General features: G+C 40.6%; 1 protein-coding gene across 7 annotated transcripts in view; it reads right to left on the bottom strand.

Annotated features, from left to right (window-relative positions):
• The window catches only part of ADAMTSL3 (ADAMTS like 3), a 279,320-nt gene that overhangs the window by 149,356 nt on the left and 110,305 nt on the right, over window positions 1-19,659 (bottom strand). For all 7 annotated transcript variants that reach the window (XM_073304072.1, XM_073304073.1, XM_073304071.1 and 4 more), the window contains exon 4: window positions 1,476-1,603. In XM_073304072.1, coding sequence (XP_073160173.1) covers window positions 1,476-1,603 — 128 coding nt within the window. The remainder of the gene's footprint in view (window positions 1-1,475; window positions 1,604-19,659) is intronic.

The following is a 19,659-nucleotide window of genomic DNA, read 5'->3' as shown; positions in this document are numbered from 1 at the left end:
GTTTTGTGCATTTATAATTGTATTCGAATTCCCATCCGAATGCAGCTTAACACAAATCACAAGGAAAAAATAATCATCCTCTAGTAAATAAGAAATGCATCATTCACCATTTTCTAATATAATAAAAATATAAAAATTAAGAATCTGAATAAATATAAGTTAAGTTAAATAATTGCTTAAATAAATACATATAAATATAGTGTATTCTTCTGGCTATCAAAATAAAGCCCCAAAATTTAGTGTAAAGGCTACATTTAGTTCCAAATGAATGTATTCTAATGGTTACCAACTGATGACAATCAACCTTTCTTTAGGAAAATTACTAAAAGATACAAATACAAAACACAATTAAAATAATCCACTTTAATGAAGGTTTCCTGCTTTCAGATTTAAATCATGCTTAAAATCAGCAATTTAAATTGCTTTGATTTAAATCAATCCACCCTGCTTACTACACATTCTACAGATACCCCTTCGTCATGCAGTCTGATCACACAATGTTAAACTCAGGGGAAGATATCCAGGTACTACTGGGGACAGACTGTTCACTAGCAGTCTGATCTAGGAAAAAATTAAATGCACTGTGTATCTGAAGTCTTTGTTCTCTATACTTCCTTTACAAAGTATAGCTAGAGAGAGAGAGATCTGAGGCCACAGTGATGAAGAGTTCCTGTTTAGTCCACCATTGCTCATCCAGGGATAGGCACAGGAGAAACTACAGTTGTTAGTATGGGATAGATGGACTGAAACCCCCTAGAACTGCATGGGAGGGCAGGGAGAATTTGAAGCCCATCACCGCTACTAAATGGGACAAAGCCCCCGCAGGCCATTACCCATCTCCAGTGACTGGGGATGGGAAAGCCACAGGAGACAGCTGCTTATGGGAGTTACTCCAGCCTATAAGACTATTGTAACTTCTGAGATCTTCATGGCCCCAGCAGGGCAAAGAGGACAGGAGCCACAAGGGAGAGAAGCAACATGATACATCTCCTGTATGTGGAATGAGTTGTTTTTTATAAGAAGGTGGTCACGGGCGATCTTCCCCTTATACACTGGGCTAAAGTACACAGCTAGTTTGACATAGACTTGCATATCCCTTTTTATACTGGAGGGGGCTTTTCTGCTGTGCTGAATAGGGATGCTTTCCTGAATCAGGGCCTTAAATAGCAAGAATGACACACTTAATGTTATAGAAAAACATTGAGTCATTCTTGTCATTTAAGGCCCCAACTCAAGAAAGCCTCCCTGTTCAGCACAGCAGTTAACCATGTACTTACATTTTTTTCCTGAATTGGGGCCTAATTATTTATCTGACTACTCCTAGAGAGTTATAAAAAACACTAGATTTCACACACACGCACAGTCATTGGTTCACAAAGAGAATACAACAATACTTCCCAACATAGTATGGGAGGAGAGGAAATCACACCATAGTTGATGAGGAGTAAAACCATAGCTGTAGGTATGTGGCTAACCTGCCATTTAAACATCTCCTTAGAGAATATGATGCTCCCCCTCCACAAGTCCGCGAGCAATCGCTCCATGCTCCCCACGCATCCCAGGCCCCTTCTTTATCTTCATCAGAACGTGCAATTCTGGAGGTCTGTAAATGCGGGGGGGAAAAAGAAAGTAACTGAATTTGCTTGGAGTATTTTACATTCTTTTGCTGATTATTTACCTTTGGAAGATTACTGCTCTGGTACATGGCAACAAGATTCATATTCAAAGATTTAATGTTTCAGATTAAGTTAATATTTTAATGAAAAAGATGTGATAGTTACAATGAGAAAAGAAACAGACTACTTGAACATGAGGTTTCCTCAGTACCAGGCCCATTGTTTTACAGCTATTGGTTTGTGCTGTCCAACGCCACACTGAAGTCTGTTATCCACTTCCCCCTTTATTACATGCTTCAGAATGTAGCTCTCAAGAGAGCACAAAGAAAGTGTGCATAGTTTTTCTGTGCCATCTTACTATTTCCTACATTTCCTGTAGTACTAATAGGGATGGAAGGATTAGATTTTTATCAGTAAATGTTGGTAAACATCAATGTCACTGTACACACACAAACCAATGACAAAATTTCCATCCATAATAATAAAAATGTACAGATAGCAAAGAAAAATGCTGCTTGAGTTTAATTTAAAGATACTTACTTTGTATATTTTGACAGATGATGTGAACAATTTGTATTTTAATGCGTTATAAAGCTTTAACTTATTGAATCTCAACATCTGTCGTTAAATAGTTATTGGTCTGACAAACTCCCCGTTATCTGAGCTCCTCCCATAATATCCCACAACTATGTACATTATTTATTTATTTAAATCTAAAAATTTGCTTAAAACAAAAATATATATTTTCCGTCAAAATTTAAAAAAATTGTATTCTGCCAACCCTAGGTATCAGGCAGTTATATTCCCATACTCAAATGCCAGAATGGGGATGTGGTGGTGTCATGGTTACAGGGCAGGCTGTGCTTTAGACACCTTTCAGTCCCTCTAAAGTGCACCCTTCAGATGACAAGCCTGGCTCATTGCATATCTCCCAAAGAGTGGGACCCCACAATTCAGCCACTCTTGGACTGGATCTCTGGCAGCCCCCTGTATTTAAAAACGGAGAAGTCTGGATGTCCAGCAAACTGTTTCCAGGAAAGAAAGGGAAGACTTGAGAGGCAGGTTGGGTCCTGTGATTAAGGCACTGAACTGGGACTAGCAAAGCTGGGTCTAAGTCCTGGCTTTGATATATACTTGCGTTCACTTATGTTCTGTGCCTCAGTTCCCGCTCTGTAAACTGGAGATAATACTTCCTTTGTCCCACCCATTACCTGTCCCGTAAAATCTTTGGGGGTTTATGTTCTGTGCCTCAGTTCCCGCTCTGTAAACTGGAGATAATACTTCCTTTGTCCCACCCATTACCTGTCCCGTAAAATCTTTGGGGGCAGGGACTGTCCCTGACTAAGTTATAAGCATAAAAATTAGCCCTTTACTCAGCTGGGGCCTCTGGGAGCTACTGTAATACAACTAGAATAGTAATAAATTATTATAAATAACATATGATAACAATAAATGCAACTAACAACAATAATAAGCGTCAGTAAAAGGAAAGTAGTCCAATGTAAAAAAGCTGCCATATCCATTAACACAGCAGCCTGAATAGTTTCTTTAACTAGAGACAAGGTGCTAAGAAGACTCTGAAGGAATTATGGAAGATGATATAAAGTACAAAGAAAAAGCCAGTAATCCTAGTTTATCATTCAAAATTTTAAGCAGAGTCTTTTTTCTTCCCCCATAATATTAATATTAAATGCCCCCAAGATGGAGTTGCTGCGAAGTGAATTTAAAACATAATTCACAGTTTTTCATAATCTGAAATTTTGCAGATGAGCACATTATATTTTGTCCTAGCAGGGTACACAAATGATAATCCCTGCACAGGAAATGTACTTCCCAGTACTACAGACTGTCAAGAAATCTATCAGTCTGCACATTAGACCATTTGGCATGAGAAGGATCTTAAACTGTTTTCATTGGCAAAACAACAGTATTTTGACTTTTGCATAAGTTATTGTATGCATTCCAATTTGGTTACTTTTAACAATTTCTCTTAGATACAATTAAAAACACATCATATTATCCATACTCATTTCCTATACAAACAAAGACACCTCAAGAACTGCTGATTATTCACAGTTCTCACTGAGGTCACAGGGATCTGCAGAGGCTCAGCACCTATCAGGATCAGGGCCACTGTGAATAGTTCCATGGTTTTATTGAAAATGAGCACGACACATCAAAGACCGAGTAGCTTTTTATCATTCAGAAGAGTGTTGAAATATATGGATGCATTTCTGTTACTGTGGTGTGGCAGGACAAGGGCAGGCTCTGCTGTGGGATACTTTTCCAAAGGAAATCAGGCAGAGTGAGATTCTGATAATTTTCAGGTCCATCTCTTTCATAAGTGCTATGCAAGACCCATCTCTTTCATAAGTGCTATGACCAACCCCCAAATGAGAAAACGGGACAGAGAGAAGTAGAAGGTAAGAAGAAACAATACCAAAAGCAAAATAAAATGCATATCTAGACCTAGGGCAGCCTGTGAAAGAATTGCCTTTTTGATCACACTGCGTTCTATCAAACTGTTGTATGAGCTTAGACACCACTGTGTTTCTCTCTAGACATCTTTTTGAGGTACTTATGTGGTCACCATTACCATACCATCAGGACGTCTCATGAGCATTTGAAAATTACACCCCCCAAGCAATCTTGGAGGTGAATCAAGTCTTGAGTTTTACAACCAAATTCTGGTTGCAGTGAAGTCACTTGGAATTATTCTAGTAACTTTTAAAAAAGGACCAAGACTAAAGACCTAAGAAGTAATTTTAAAGCTATTTGAAAATTGAACCACTTAATTAGGGAGCCTGAGGCTCCTCCAACAGACTTCAACAGAAGCAGAGTAGACTTCCCCCAACAAACTTTGATTTCTTTGAAAAATGAATAAAATTATGTTCCTCCCTATTCCCTGCTTTATAAAACACACTGCCTTTCCATTTCGCAGAATTATCCAAAATCCCCAACAAGCAATATTTTGGAATGTGGCAATTCCTTAATCCAAGCAGGCCCCAGTTAAAATGTAATATAATCAGAATTAAGGGCTAACCATATCCTGTTTAAAAGAATTGTGGTTCTGTTCATTATTCTGAATCTATATCCAGTCTGTGCTTCATGATGAAAGAATGGGAAAATCAAGTAGCAATTTTCTCAAGCATTCCCCTCTGTTTTCAGTACAATTCTTTAATGGCTGTTCTATTTACATCCTACTTTTACCCTTCAATGTTTGAAATTTCTAAAAAACTTTTCCCTGGGGGAAAAAAAAAAGACACACTGTGCAGATCTTCTGTAACCAAGAGACAAACGATGACAAATCCATGATTGCTAGTGCATTTACATGATGGAACTGCTATCCTAAGAAAATCAGAATTTTTATAAGCAAACTACACTCTATGAGGAACAGCAGCCATCAATTACACATGGAATGAGAACATCACAATCAGGTGATTTCTGTGTTCCACAAAGCTAATGCTTAGTTATCACCTACTGTAAACTCATAATGTAAATATGCTACTAGTATCACTAAAGAATGAAAGATATATTGTGGATAAAATGAAATAAAAGAAATAGCTTCCCTAAGATGATACAGAATCATGAATCAACATCTACCTCAGTACAATCATAGATTGACCGAACACAAAAAATATTCATCAAAGCTTTATTGAAATGATTATATATACAGTCAGTTATCTCAACAGCAGATCATTTCAACCAATCAACCCATAGCAAACCCACTTATGTAATTAAGAACCTTAAATCTCTGTACTAGAAATTAAGAACCTGATTCAGTGGTCTACGAAGTCAGTGGAGATACTCCCATTGATATCAATGGGCATAGAATTAGGCCTCATATAGCTAAACAGGAGCATACAACCTCATGTAAGAATGGTGCATCCTATCAAAAGGTGCTGCAGAATCCTAACCAATCACTCATCCTCTCTCTCTCTCTCTCTCTCACAAACACACAAACAGTCTCCAGTAAGAGGATGAATATATTGCCAGTAAACACCATGAGACAAATTAGAAACTACACGAACCTCTGCTCCAGTTTAGAAGAGTCTTTAAAATAGACAAAAATATTTACCTTGATCTCAGCTGTATGAATAAACCCAGGCAATTTCAAGAAATTAGGCCATGACTTAACACCCAAACTAATGAACATGTAACCATCTGTTTGCTCCACATATCAAACAAAATTTCCTGGATCCTTACCTAGTCCATTTACACAGCACTGCTGAGATCAATGGGATACTAGGGAAAGTTCTCTGCAGAGCCACAAGAGTACTTCTTAAGTTTATTCAACTATTTTTAAGTTTGTCTGAAACTAGATGGTTCTGAGAATGGACCATTTACCTCTACGTAAATAGTTTACGTTTAAACCAGGTCACTAGTGACCAAAAGCTGTTACCAATTGATGATCGGTGGCTTACTATATGGGAAATGTGTTGGTTGTCACTGTCCTGTTCCTTGAGGATACTTTTAAATAGGCAAATAGACAGACAGACCTGGGCTGGGATGCTTACACTGCTGCTGTCAATTTTATACTTGTTCTAGGGATACACAAAGGACTCCTTTTTTCACTTCTGTCAACATGGCACTTTGTGCTAGCATTAAACTTATTTAAAAAATAAGCAATATCATTGTTGGATCACCTGATTCAACCTGCTGGGGATAAACCTCACTGAGCAGTAGCCTTAAAAGTTTGCATTAATTATTTCTATGGCCATCTCCTTTCTTCGCCTCATTTACCAATCCAGATGTCAAAATGGATTATCATCCTGCTACTGACAAAATTTAAAGTAATCCTGTAATGCAGAATATAAGTAAATGTCTAGTCTGTTACATTTAGCCAACACTGTTACTTTACCTCTGCCTCACTGATCTTTTTCTCTCACTGCTATTGTAAGGAGTGACTGTTGAACCAAGCAGCATTCTAGATATCCAAAGAGCAAAAATTTAATAACCTTGCCTTACACCAATAAAGTTAAGAACAATTCAGACAATTCTTTAGAAACTTCAATAAAGGCAGTCAGATCTACTGTAATAGAAGCATTCCCAATTTTAAAGTATATTCCTAGCCACAGATGGGTAAGTAGGTTTCAGAAAAATAAAAGAACAAATCTCTTGTCACCAAATTTATTATATAAAACATGAACTAAGCAATCTCCATTTGAGCAATAATAAACTGCAGAACTTGGTCTAAACATTTAAATTAGCAGCTTCCTTACCTTCTTGCTCCCAAAGGTTAAAATTTAAGAAACACTTACTATAAACTTTAAAAATACACTCAGGCCATCTTACTGTTCCAGAAATGATAGAGCCTTGCTCTGCCAAGATCCCCTAGGAATTTTAGAATCTGCATTGGGTTTACTTTCACATCAGAAGCAAGGCCAGTATTGAAATGCCTGACACAGACAACTGAACCAACTGACTTCAGATATGGATAGAGAGCTCTTTAATACTACTGGGAATCATGTCATAATGGGAGACTAACTTCTCAAATATAGATTGGAGAATAAATGCTACTAATACTGGTAAGGCCCAGTTATCCCTGAATGTGATAGATAATAGTTTTCTTAATCAAATCATCACTGACACGATGCAATTTTAGACTTGGTTTTGGTGAGTAGTGAAGACATAATACTCAGTCTTGTCTAGAGTGCAAGGGACTGGACTAGACCACCTTCCAGTCCTACACTTCTATGATGCTATGATATCATAGAAGGGCTAGTCATAAGAAATAAACTTGGATCAAGTGATCATGAGTTGATTCACTTTAAATTAAATGGAACGATAACCAAAACCAGACTGACAACTATGGTTTGTGATTGGGAAAAAGACTTTGGGAAATTACGGGAATTACTTAAAGAAGTCAACTGGACTGAAAGGCTCCAGGATTTAAATGTGGAGGAGGCTTGGAGTTTCTTTAAATCAACTATGAAACAAACCCAAAAACTATCTGCATCTTGAGCAAGAGGAAACAACTTGTTGGGAAAGACGCAACTGGATGAATAAGCATATCAAAAAGATTATTAGGAGTAAGCAGAGATTCTACAGGAAGTGGAAAAGGGGACTGATCAGCAAAGAAAGCTACATTTTGGAGGTTAGAAAATACAAGAATAAAGTGAAAATTGCTAAGAGTCCAGCTGAATTAGCTCTTACCAAGGAAATTAAAAATAAATAACAGAGGGGTTTTAGTTATATAAATAAAAGGAGAATAAGGAAGGATGAGGTTGGGCTGCTATGCTGGGGAGGAGATTAAAGTTAATCTAGATATGGCCCCAAAACTCAATGAATACTTTGCCTTGGATTTCAATAAGGATGATAATATGGAACACGGGTATGAAGCCAGAATGGATGATGGAAATGAGTATACAAATATGGAAATTACCACATGAGATGTGGAAGCAAAACTTTCAGAGCTTAATGCATTCAAATCAGGGGACTGGGTAATTTGCATCCCAGACAGGGCTGGCTGTAGGCACCAGCAAAACAAGCGGGTGCTTGGGAAGGCACATTTCTAGGGGCGGCATTCCGGCGCCGGCCATGCTATCCCTAGAAATGTGCCCCCGCCACTCCAGCTCGCCTCTGCCTGCTCCCCTGAGCGCACCACCACCGCTCCGCTTCTCCCCACTCCCTCCCAGGCTTGCCGCGCATGAAACAGCTGTTTCGGGGGAGGCGGCGATGGTGGAGCGGAAGCGAGCTGGGACAGGGAGTGGTTCCTCTACCCCCCCCCGTTACTTCCTGCGCTCCCCCCACCCTTGCTCACCTCCACTCTGCCTGCTCCCCTGAATCCTCCCTCGCCTGAGAGGGAGGGGGGAGAAGCAGAGCGGCGGCGTGTTCAGAGGAGCAGGTGGACCAGAGGTGAGCTAGGGCGGGAGTTGCAGGGTGGGAGCCGCAAGAAGCAATGGGGGGAGGGAGAAATGCAGCACACCGGGGAGAGGAGGCGGAGCCGGGGATTTGGGAAAGGGTTTGGGAAGGGGCGGAGTTGGGGGGGCACGGAAAAAAAGCAGGGGCGGTCAAAAAATTTTTGCTTGGGGCAGCAAAAATCCTAGAGCCAGCCCTGATCCCAGAATACTGGAGAAATGACACATGAGATTGCTAGTCCAGTAGCAAGGATTTCTAATAAATCTACCTATTTGGTGGTAATACCAACTGGAGAATAGCTAACATTGTACTTATATTTAAGAAAGGGGAAAAAATGTGACTGAGGCAATGACAGACCTGTTAGTCTGACCTCAGTAGTATGCAAAGAAAAAATAATGAAGATAAACTGAAAAGGGGATGTAAAGCAATATGGGTTTTCCAAAAGGTACATCGTGCAAGACTAATCTGATTTCCTTCTTTGAGAAAATAACTAGATTTTTTAGGTGACAGGAATGCAGTACATCTAATATACTTGGACTTCAGTAAAGCATCTGACTTGGTACCACATGGGAAATTCTTACATGTAGAAGATGTACAAAAACTGTAAGGTGGATAAGGAACTGGCTAAAGGGGAGAGGGCAATGGGTTGCATTGACAGGTGAATTACTGGGGTGGAGGGAGGTTTCCAGAGGAGTTCCTCAAGGATCAGTCTTAGTATCAATCTGATCCAATATTGTTATGAATGACCTGGGCACAAAAAGCAGAAGTGTGCTAATGAAATTTGCTGATGATGCAAAGTTGGGGGGCATCATCACTGCATGGTAGAATTGGCATATTATACAGGAAGAGCTAGATGACACTGAAGTCAGAGGTAACAGATATGGAATGAAATTCAGTAGCACAGAGTGCAGGGTCATGCACTTATGGTCTAATAATAAGAATCTCTGCTACAAGCTGGGGGCTCCTCAGCTAGAAACAACAGAGGAGGAGACAGCTGTGTGTGTTGGTCCATCAAAGTATGACATTCAGCCACCAATGTGATGAGGCTGCAAAAAAGGCAAATGCAATCCCAGGATGTACCAGGTAAGGCATCTCCAGTAGACATAGAGCAGTATTAATGCCATTGCACAAGGCACTGGTAAGACCTCATTTAGAATACTGTGTACAATTCTGATCAAGCATGTTCAAGAAAGATTAATTCAAACAAACAGGTCCAGAGAAGAGCAACTAGGATGATCAGGGGAATGGAGGGCCTATCTTACGAGAGGAGACTGGAAGACCTTGACTTATTAAGCCTAGCAAAAAGAAGGCTGAGGGGAATATGATTGTGCTTTGTAAACACATTACGAGTGGAGGGGTAAAACCAGGGAGAGGGAAGAGCTATTTAAGCTAAAAGACAATGTTGGCACCAGAACAAATGAGTATAAACTAGTCCTGACCAAATTCAGGCTGAAAATTAAAAGATTTCTAACTATCAGAGGAGTAAAAAGAAAAGGAGTACTTGTGGCACCTTAGAGACTAACCAATTTATTTGAGCATGAGCTTTCGTGAGCTACAGCTCACTTCATCGGATGCATACCGTGGAAACTGCAGCAGACATTATACACACAGAGATCATGAAACAATACCTCCTCCCACCCCACTGTCCTGCTGGTAATAGCTTATCTAAAGTGATCATCAAGTTGGGCCATTTCCAGCACAAATCCAGGTTTTTTCAGTTTGTGTGTGGGGGGGTGGAGGGTGAGAAAACCTGGATTTGTGCTGGAAATGGCCCAACTTGATGATCACTTTAGATAAGCTATTACCAGCAGGACAGTGGGGTGGGAGGAGGTATTGTTTCATGATCTCTGTGTGTATATAATGTCTGCTGCAGTTTCCACGGTATGCATCCGATGAAGTGAGCTGTAGCTCACGAAAGCTCATGCTCAAATAAATTGGTTGGTTTCTAAGGTGCCACAAGTACTCCTTTTCTTTTTGCGAATACAGACTAACACGGCTGTTACTCTGAAACCTATCAGAGGAGTGAAGTTCTGGAACAGCCTCTCAGTAGGAGTTGTGAGGACAAACAACTTAATTAGTTTGAAGAGGAAGCTGGACAAATTGGTGAGTGGTGTTGTATGCCAGAGTTGCTTCTGATGGTAGGGGGCAGGATTCAGCAGCCCTGGGTACCTACCTACTACTTGCAAGGTAGATATTCTGGGTTGTTTTTTTGTTTTTTCCACTAAAGCATCAGAGATGGCTGTGACTGGAGATAGCAAACTGAACAGGGTGGGCCAGTGCTCTGAGGTGGCACCGAGCATTCTTTCTCTCATGTGCTTGGCAGACTGGTTCTTGCTCACATGCTCAGGCTTTAACTGTTCGCTATATGTGGGGTTGGGAAATAACTTTCTCTCAGATCAGATTGGCAGTGACCTGGGGGGTGGGGGGTTACTTGTCTCTGCAGCATGGGGTACAGGTCACTTGCTGTCTTATCTGGGAATATCTCAATTAATCAATTCCTTGCCACTGCAGGGGCCTTAAGCACTGATGAACATCGGACTCTCCTATTCTCTGCCAGTAGCATATAATAGTTTAGCCTCCTGTCGGCTGCAATACTTCAGTCTAATTTCAGTTGTTTAGTGTGTGGATGCTGGGTAGTATTGGTGGCCTGTGATATAGAGGAGGTTGGACTAGATGATCTCTGGTCCCTTCTGTCCTTCAACTCTATGACTCAATGAGAGTAGAAGGTGCTCAGCACCTCTCAGGAAATCACATAACAAGATCAGGCCCTAAAGCAAATGAAAGACAAAAGGAACACAAGAATTATATCATTTAAAATCTATGCGCTAAATCAGAATGTATAATTACCTCTTCCAATCCAAAGATAAATGATATTTTATCCTATTACAAAGAAACCAGAAAAGTGAAGAACCTCATGATACCAAAGATGACAAGTCAAACCAGTCTCTCGCTTTCAGAATAACTGGCTTCTTTGGACAGTGCAGTGATAACATCTAACCTAGTCATCATAACTTCATTATTTGTATTAAAACCAGTCACATGATGCTAGCAGGCAGAATATCATTTAGACCCCTAAACAATGTACAGTTGTTCACTTACTAAATGGCTTAGATAAAACTATTGTTCTGAACTGTAACTAATTCAAAAACTCCAACTACTAGGCTGATCAAAGCACAGGTTTGTGCCAACAAAGCCTTCTTCATAATCACCAACCTAATCAGTGCCCAGAGTGTTGACTTAAACTTCAGCCAGTTTAAATAATTTATCCCATGGGAAAGAGTTAAAAGCAGCTTGAGCTGGCCTGGTAATTTACTAGCAAAATAATATTGATTTACTAGCTGTCAGCTTTCATAAACTTTATATATTACATTTGTCTACACTGTGGTACCAAATTCAAGTATAAGAAAGAAAAGATTACCAAAGCTATGATTTAAATTCAAAGAGCTTGAAAGTTCACAGTTAGGAATTAAATCAAGAGCTAATTACAATAGGACACAGAAGAGCTGAATTGTGCATAGGGACCATATTCATACTTTGCTTCTGAACTCTGAGTTTTCATGCTTCTGAGATTGTAAGACAGGATTCTAATGCTCTTTGATAATGAAGGTTTTGTGTGATTTTCCTTTCAAATTTTTTTTAAATGAAGAAGTGTTATGTATATAAGTGTGAGTATGTGTGAGAGTGAGAAAGAGAGACAGAGAGAGAGATTGAATAACATCACTGCAGCTATAGCGAATCCAGACACAATAACTGACAACGGCTACAAATGTAATTTGGTGGAAAACTTGGGTGATTTGGTGGTTCTTTATATAGAGTTTGATGGCAGTTGCGTCCCATACCGTCACACTTCTATTTAGTCCAGCTAGTCTAGATGGGATTGTATCCATTCCCAATGTACTTTATATGAAATCACGATTAGAATACATTCATTGCATTTAACAGAATTTTACTTCAAAAACCAGTGCAATGTGTCACAAAAAAAGTCACTCCGACTTATAGGCAACAGTTGTTTTTATTTAATATTTCATCACAATTTTCACTTCATCTATAACCATTTCTTTAAAAAACAAGACAACAATCCATCCCAATGCAGAGGGTCTGTGCAAGGCTTTCCACAATTCGGAAAGGTTTCAGAGTAGCAGCCGTGTTGTCTTTCTGTATCCGCAAAAAGAACAGGAGTACTTGTGGCACCTTAGAGACTAACAAATTTATTTGAGCATAAACTTTTGTAGGCTAAAACCCACTTCATCAGCTGCATGCAGTGGAAAACACAGTAGGAAGATTTTATATACACAGAGAACATGCAACAATGGGTGTTACCATACACACTATAACGAGAGTGATCAGTTAAGGTGAGCTATTACCAGCAGGAGAGAAAAAAAACCTTTTGTAGTGATAATCAAGATGGGCCATTTCCAGTAGTTGACAAGAATGTGTGAGGAACAGTAGGGGGAAAAATAAACATGGGGAAATAGTTTTACTTTGTGTAATGACACATCCACTCCTAGTCTTTATCCAAGCCTAATTTAATGGTGTCCAGTTTGCAAATTAATTCCAAATCAGCAGTCTCTCATTGGAGTCTGTTTCTGAATTTTTGTTGTTGTAATATTGTGACTTTTAGGTCTGTAATCGAGTGACCAGAGAGATTGAAGTGTTCTCCGACTGGTTTATGGATGTTATAGTTCTTGACGTCTGATTTGTGTCCATTTATTCTTTTACGTAGAGATTGTCCGGTTTGACCAATGTTAGTCTCTAAGGTGCCACAAGTACTCCTGTTCTTTTCACAATCCTGAAAGTATCTGAGCAGCTACTGAGAGGTGCTAAGTGCTCTCAACTCCCTAGATCTATGGCTATGTCTGCATGGCAATCATGAGATGTGACTGCAGCTCATGTAGACATACCCAAGCAAACTTTAATCTCGCAAGCTCAGGTACTGGGAGGAGTAAAGTTGTGGCAGCCACACAAGCTTCAGCATGGTCTAGCCAGGCAAGTAAGTACCCAGGGTTCCAGCAGGGTTTGTACTGCCTGCATTAATGCCTGCGCTGCCGTGGCTTCTCCGCTCCCATACTCGCGATAGATAGACTAAAGCTAGCTCAGGTATGTCTACCCACCCTTCAGTCAGACGCAATGATTGCAGCATAGACATCTCCTGTAACAGGAGTTGAGGGTGCCAAATATCTTGCAGGTATGAGGCCCACTTAGGTATAACGTGAGCCCCTAATATGGTCCTTAAGTAGTGAAGAGGGCCTTGCCCTTGGCAAATTTTACTGGAAGTGTCACACTATCAAATATGAATTTGTATGAAGGAAAGAAAGCCTCATTCTCACCACATCGCTCTCTCTCTCTTTTGGGGCCCCATTCTGCCTTTGTTACCTTAGCTCATGTTTAGCAGCACCTTATTCTGAAAGCAACCTCATTCATTTCGATGGGACTAAGTGAGTAAGCATTGTAGAAGCAGGCCCTTGAAAAAGCCCTGGGCTGCTGATCAACATAAAACAAAGTGATATTGTATTGTACAGTGTCACGCCCAGTAATCAGTCAATCATAAGAGCTGCACTGACATATATTACAGTGTCAAATACAAAGCTGTAATGTGGCAGAAAAATGGTTATTTGGCCAAACTTTTGTTTGGCTATTATGAGGAATGACATAATTGTATTGAATTTGGTCATGCAGGCTTCAAAGGAGATATGGTGCCAAAGAATGAAGGTCAGTTTATGTAGTTTTAGTATTATTCAGACATCCATTACATAAGGCTTGGATATGTGAATGTTTAGCATTCAGTGGAACAAAGATTCTGCTTCTTAACACAAATGCCCTGGTACATTAAATGTTTGTCTTTTCACAATTGTTATACATAATTTAACTTTAACCATACACATACACACAAGACAAGTACAAACATTTTATTCTGTGCCTCAAGTTTGGGTTCTGAATACTTTTATATGTTTGAATTGGTGCAACTCACAGAAAGTGCTGCAACTGAAACTAAAATAAATGAGAGAGAAGAGGCCAGATTCACATCCTGGGCCCGGACACTGGTAAATCCATGTGCAACAATGCAAGCTGCCCTAAACTCCTAATCCACCAGGAGCCCAACAGCCAGTGGGGATAGACCCAAAGTGGACAGGACTGGCCTGGGAAAAGGAAGGGCCAGATCAGCCAGAATTACCACCCTCCTGCATTTAACAAATCCTGCTGCAGGGGCAGTGTGAATGAACCAGGGAGCAGCTGGACTAAGAGCTGCAGGATGGAACTAGAGTCCAGCTCCTGCTGCAGAACTTGGAGCCCAAGCTCATCCCTCAGAGAGTGAGGAGATGGTCATAGCTGTGGGGTGGATATGTCAGGGCAGGGGAAGGGGTTCAGAGCTGCAGCACTGGTGGAGAAGAAATGGCTGGAGCTGGGAATTGTGGCTGGCCCTTTGACACTGAAACTTTGGGGTATGTTGGTGCATGGGTGGCTTCAGAGGTGGTGTTTTGGGGAGACCGTGTTCATATCCAGCATTTTGGGTATGCTGGGAGTTAGACCTGGGGAAGTTGTGAGGGGAAATGTCTGAAGCTGCTTGTTTAGGGTATGTTGGTGGGGCTAGAGGATGTTTGGAGCTGGGGTTTTGGGCTGCAACTCTGTCACATTGCCACATGTTCCTGATTTTTTTCCTCTGGAAAATCTGGTCCCCTTTTCAACATCCCACCTCAAAACTGACATAAATTGGGGGAGTGGTAAATTATGAAGAGGAATGGTCATTGATGTAGAACAATCTGGATTGCTTGGTAAAGTGGTCGCAAGCAAACCTTGTGTTTTAATACAGCTAAATGTAATATGCATCCATCTAGGAACAAAGAGTGTAGACCATAATTATAGGATGGGGCGAGGGGCAGGGAGCAGGGAATGGGTGTGGGGGGAAGGGCGGTTCTATCCTGGGAAGCAGTGACCGAAAAAGATTTGGGGATCGTGGTAGTTAATCAGCTGCAAATGAGCTCCCTGTGCAACATTGTGACCAAAAGAGCTAATGCAATCCTTGGATGCATAAAGGGTAGGAGTAAAGAGGTTATTTTACCTCTGTACTTGGCACTGGTGTGACCATTGCTAGAATACTGTGTTCAGTCTTGGTGCCCACAATTTGAAAGAGATGTTGATAAATTGGAGAAGGTTCAGAGAAGAGCCATGAGAATGTTTAAAGGATTAAAAAACATGCCTTAGAATGATAGACTCCAAGAGCTCAATCTGTTTAGCTATACAAAGAGAAAGTTAAGAAGTTAGTTGATTACAGTCTACAACTACCTATATGGGGAATGAATATTTAATAATGGGTTCTTCTTCAGTCTAGCAGAGAAAGATAAAACTTCAATATTTGGAAGTTGAAGCTAGACAAATTCAGACAGGAAATAAAGCATAAAACTTTTAACTGTGAGAATAATTAACCTTTGGAACAATTTACCAAGAGTTGCAGTGGATTCTCCATCATTGATCATTTTCTAATCAAGGTTGGATGTTTTCTAAGACATATGCTCTAGGAATTATTCTGGCAAAGTTCTATGGCCTGTGATATGCAAGAAGTCAGACAAGATGAACACAGTTGTCCCTTCTGGCCTTGGAATCTACAAATTTGTAAGAGCAGATTCACTGCAACTTCCTGGCAGCCTCTGCATGTGAGGTGCTGTGGAGCCCTGAATGGATTTTAAAGATGCCTTTGTCCAGCGGAACTGGTACTCAAAGGGACGAGGCTCATGAGTAAAGAATAGTCATGGGAGTAAGGGCTTTTCTACATGGGGAAATTTACTGGAATAGCTATAATTATGCCGGTATAACTCTTCATGTGGCCCCTCTCAGGATTTAGATGGCTTTCTTTGGTTTCACCTTATGTCTCTTTGGAAGTGGTTTATTCTAAACTGAAAAAAGGCACTCTAAATTACAAAGGATATTATACCACTCTACCTATGCTGGACAATTATACTGATATGGCTATACCAGTAATTCCCCCACATTGACAAGCTCTAAGAGTTTATAGGATGAGGCCTTTCAACACATAAGGTGAAATTCACCCCACTTCAGAGGTCCCACTCAAGGGTATGAAAACCATTTAAACCCCGTTGAAGTTCTAAATTACGGAGATAAGTGGTACATAGGGCCTGGTGCTGGCCCTTTGCACTGAGATGAATTTCATCCCTTGATGGTATTTTGAACAGAGATTAAACCATTTCATTTTTATTAATTCTTTTCATTCTGGCAACCCATAAATATTAACTCCATCCCAACATTCAGGGTCTTCCAAACCAGAAGGGTATTTTGGTATTCACTGACCTTTATGCATAGGACAACACACTGCAATTTCTTTTGGTCACACTTATGATGCCTCCAAACAGAGGTAGCTCAAGGAATTATGGCATTGCAGGAAAAATATGCTTCCTGAGTGCCTCTGTGATGTGATTCCCAGATTCTTCTTTCCAGACACTCGACTTAATGGGAAAGATATCAAATTGCACTGTTGAGTGTATCCATGAGCAGAGCTGGTATCTGAAAGAACCAGTACTTACCTGTGGATAATTGGTGGAAATGCTATTCGGTTGTACAATCATATCTTTTTTGGGCTGTTATGTCTATGGCTTCACAATAGTCTATACTAGAACTTTGTCTACATGTTATGATCACATGAAAATGATTTATTCCTATAGGTTTAATACAATTTAAATAAGGTATAAGATGTAGATTACATACTTGAAAGGAATGATTTGATTTATTGCAGCAACTAAATAGGCGAACAGTCAAAACATATTTCCTGACAAGTAGGAATAATGAGTGAAATCCTGAGTGCATTGAAATTAATGACAAAACTCCCACTTGACTTCAGCGGGGTTAGGTTTTCATCCCATATGCTTATATTTTTGTGCCATTGTTCATGCATTATACTGAGCTGTTTGCTAATGTAAATGCCATTTAATTAATATTGTTGACCTTATTTTACCTCTTGATAACAAAGGGTTAGGGGTTGTTTTTTTTACCTTAACAGGGTTGCACCTGGAGTTATAAGTTACTGAACAGGAAACCAGGTGGTGGGGAGGGGGAAATAGAGATATGCCCACTTTTGATAAAGGTAAATTATGATGTTGTATATACTTGGAAATAATTTTACCCACTTTAAACCAATTTAACATTTTTAGCTACCAATTATAAGTAAATCATTTTAGTATTACTAACATTAACTTTGTTTACACTTATTAATAATTCCTCGTTTCAGGCTTTGCCCTGCAATTGTACTCAGGGATCCCTTAACATGAATCCAGGTGCAGGATAGAGTCCTTAATTGGGTGTAGAAAAGAACATTTTTAAAAACCAACCTGGTGAAGTTATCGGTCAAGTGGAAGTACCAACACTAAATGAGCTGCGGAAACAAAGGATAGCTCCACCAAGCAGCACAGGAGAATACATGTAGAGCCCCACATAGTGTGGGTCCTTTAGTGCTCAGTCCTGCAGCACACTGACATTTCTACAGCAGCTTTGAGTACAGTACATTGAAAACTAGGCTTTTGTGGAATTAAATATGCAAATGAATCATGCACCCGGAGAGCATTCACTGGATAATTGTATTTTGATATTAAATTGAAAGCAAATCTCTATATTGGAATGCTTTTTAATGTTATACTGTACCCTAATTTTCATTTGTCAATGTGCTGCAGAATTTCATATTGACAACACAGAACTGCACCCTAAGAGTTGTCAGGACAAAGATGGATGTTTTGGCAGCTAGACCTGGGATACTTGAGGCTTTTGGTATCCAGAAAGGGATGAAAAGTAGTTTGGCTGCTTGGCATCTAGGAACCAGCCAAGGCTTTTGGCACTGTTGAGAGTCTGTGTCTCCTCCTTCCCTTCCTGTGAGCAGCAACAGAGGGGAATTGGAATCTGTGGGCATGAAGGAGTTGAATGCCTGGTTCCCATTCCAACAACCTGAGACAGCAAAGAAATACAACTTTATCCCACCCCAAAATATATCACTGTGTCCAACAACAATGGGTAACACATTACCCGCATGTTTCTGCTCAAATGATAAGCAGTGATGTAGTTAATAAAATATTGACATTTAAATTAGTGTCAGTAGGGTTCATGAGACAGAAGCCTATTGAAATGGATGAAAGAAGATATGGTACAGCTCAAACAGAAGTTATGGGCTTGATAAAGAGTTTCTGGGTGAGATTTTCAGGCCCGTATTATGCAGGTGGTCAGACTAGATCAGCTGTCCTCAAACTTTTGAGGGTCATGTCCACCCCTTACCCCTGTCTGTGCCCCCAGCCCCTCCCCGTCACAGAGCTGCGGCTTGGGGGGGGGCATGGGCAAGGGGACTGAGCTGGGGTTCCAGCTGAGGGTGGGTCTGGGGCTGGGAGTGGGGCCACAGCCAGGGGCCAAGGCTGGGGGAAGGAGCAGAGCCACAGCCAGGCTGTGGTGGGGGCCAGCAGGAACAGAGCCATGGCCAGAGGTGGGGGAGGAGCTGTGGAGACAAGGCCAGGCGCAGGGACGGGAGCCAGGGACGCAGCTGGGGGCAAGACCAGAGCAGAGCTGGGATCAGAGCAGTGCTGGGTGGTGCTCCCTCCTCACCCACATGGGGGCTGGCTTGCCACGCACTTCCAGATGTTCCTCCCCGCTCCTCTATGGGGGCACACCCTACAGTCTGGGGACTTCTGGACTAGATGATCACAATGGTTCCTTCCAGTCTTAAATAGTTCACTCATTCTAGGCTGCCAACACTGCACTGGTTACATTCAGTTCATAATCATTAGGCAAAGAAACTTAGGCCAAAATTTTCAAACCTGAATATCAGGCCACTTATTTAAATGTCTAAATATGGATCTAAGCAACTAACATGAGGCATACAGAACTGAACATTTCAATCTTTAAAGAAAAACATGTTAGTTTCTATAATAAGAGGTGGATTCTGCCAATTTCACCTACAGATTCACAAATAATTCACAAACAACTCAATACTCGAATATATCTTCACTCTAGACAAACCCTAATAAATTCATAATAAGGTCAGGCTTGACAAAGCCCTGGCTGGGATGATTTAATTGGGGATTGGTCCTGCTTTGAGTAGGGGGTTGGACTAGATGACCTCCTGAGGTCCCTTCCAACCCTGATATTCTATGATTCTGTGACTGATTCACTAAACCAGCAGTAAAAATCTTGCAGATAC

This window comes from Lepidochelys kempii, chromosome 10, assembly GCF_965140265.1.
Source record: "Lepidochelys kempii isolate rLepKem1 chromosome 10, rLepKem1.hap2, whole genome shotgun sequence".
NCBI lineage: Eukaryota > Metazoa > Chordata > Testudines > Cheloniidae > Lepidochelys > Lepidochelys kempii.
The sequence above is the reverse complement of the archived record's forward strand: the minus strand, read 5'-3'. Positions and strand labels throughout refer to the sequence as shown.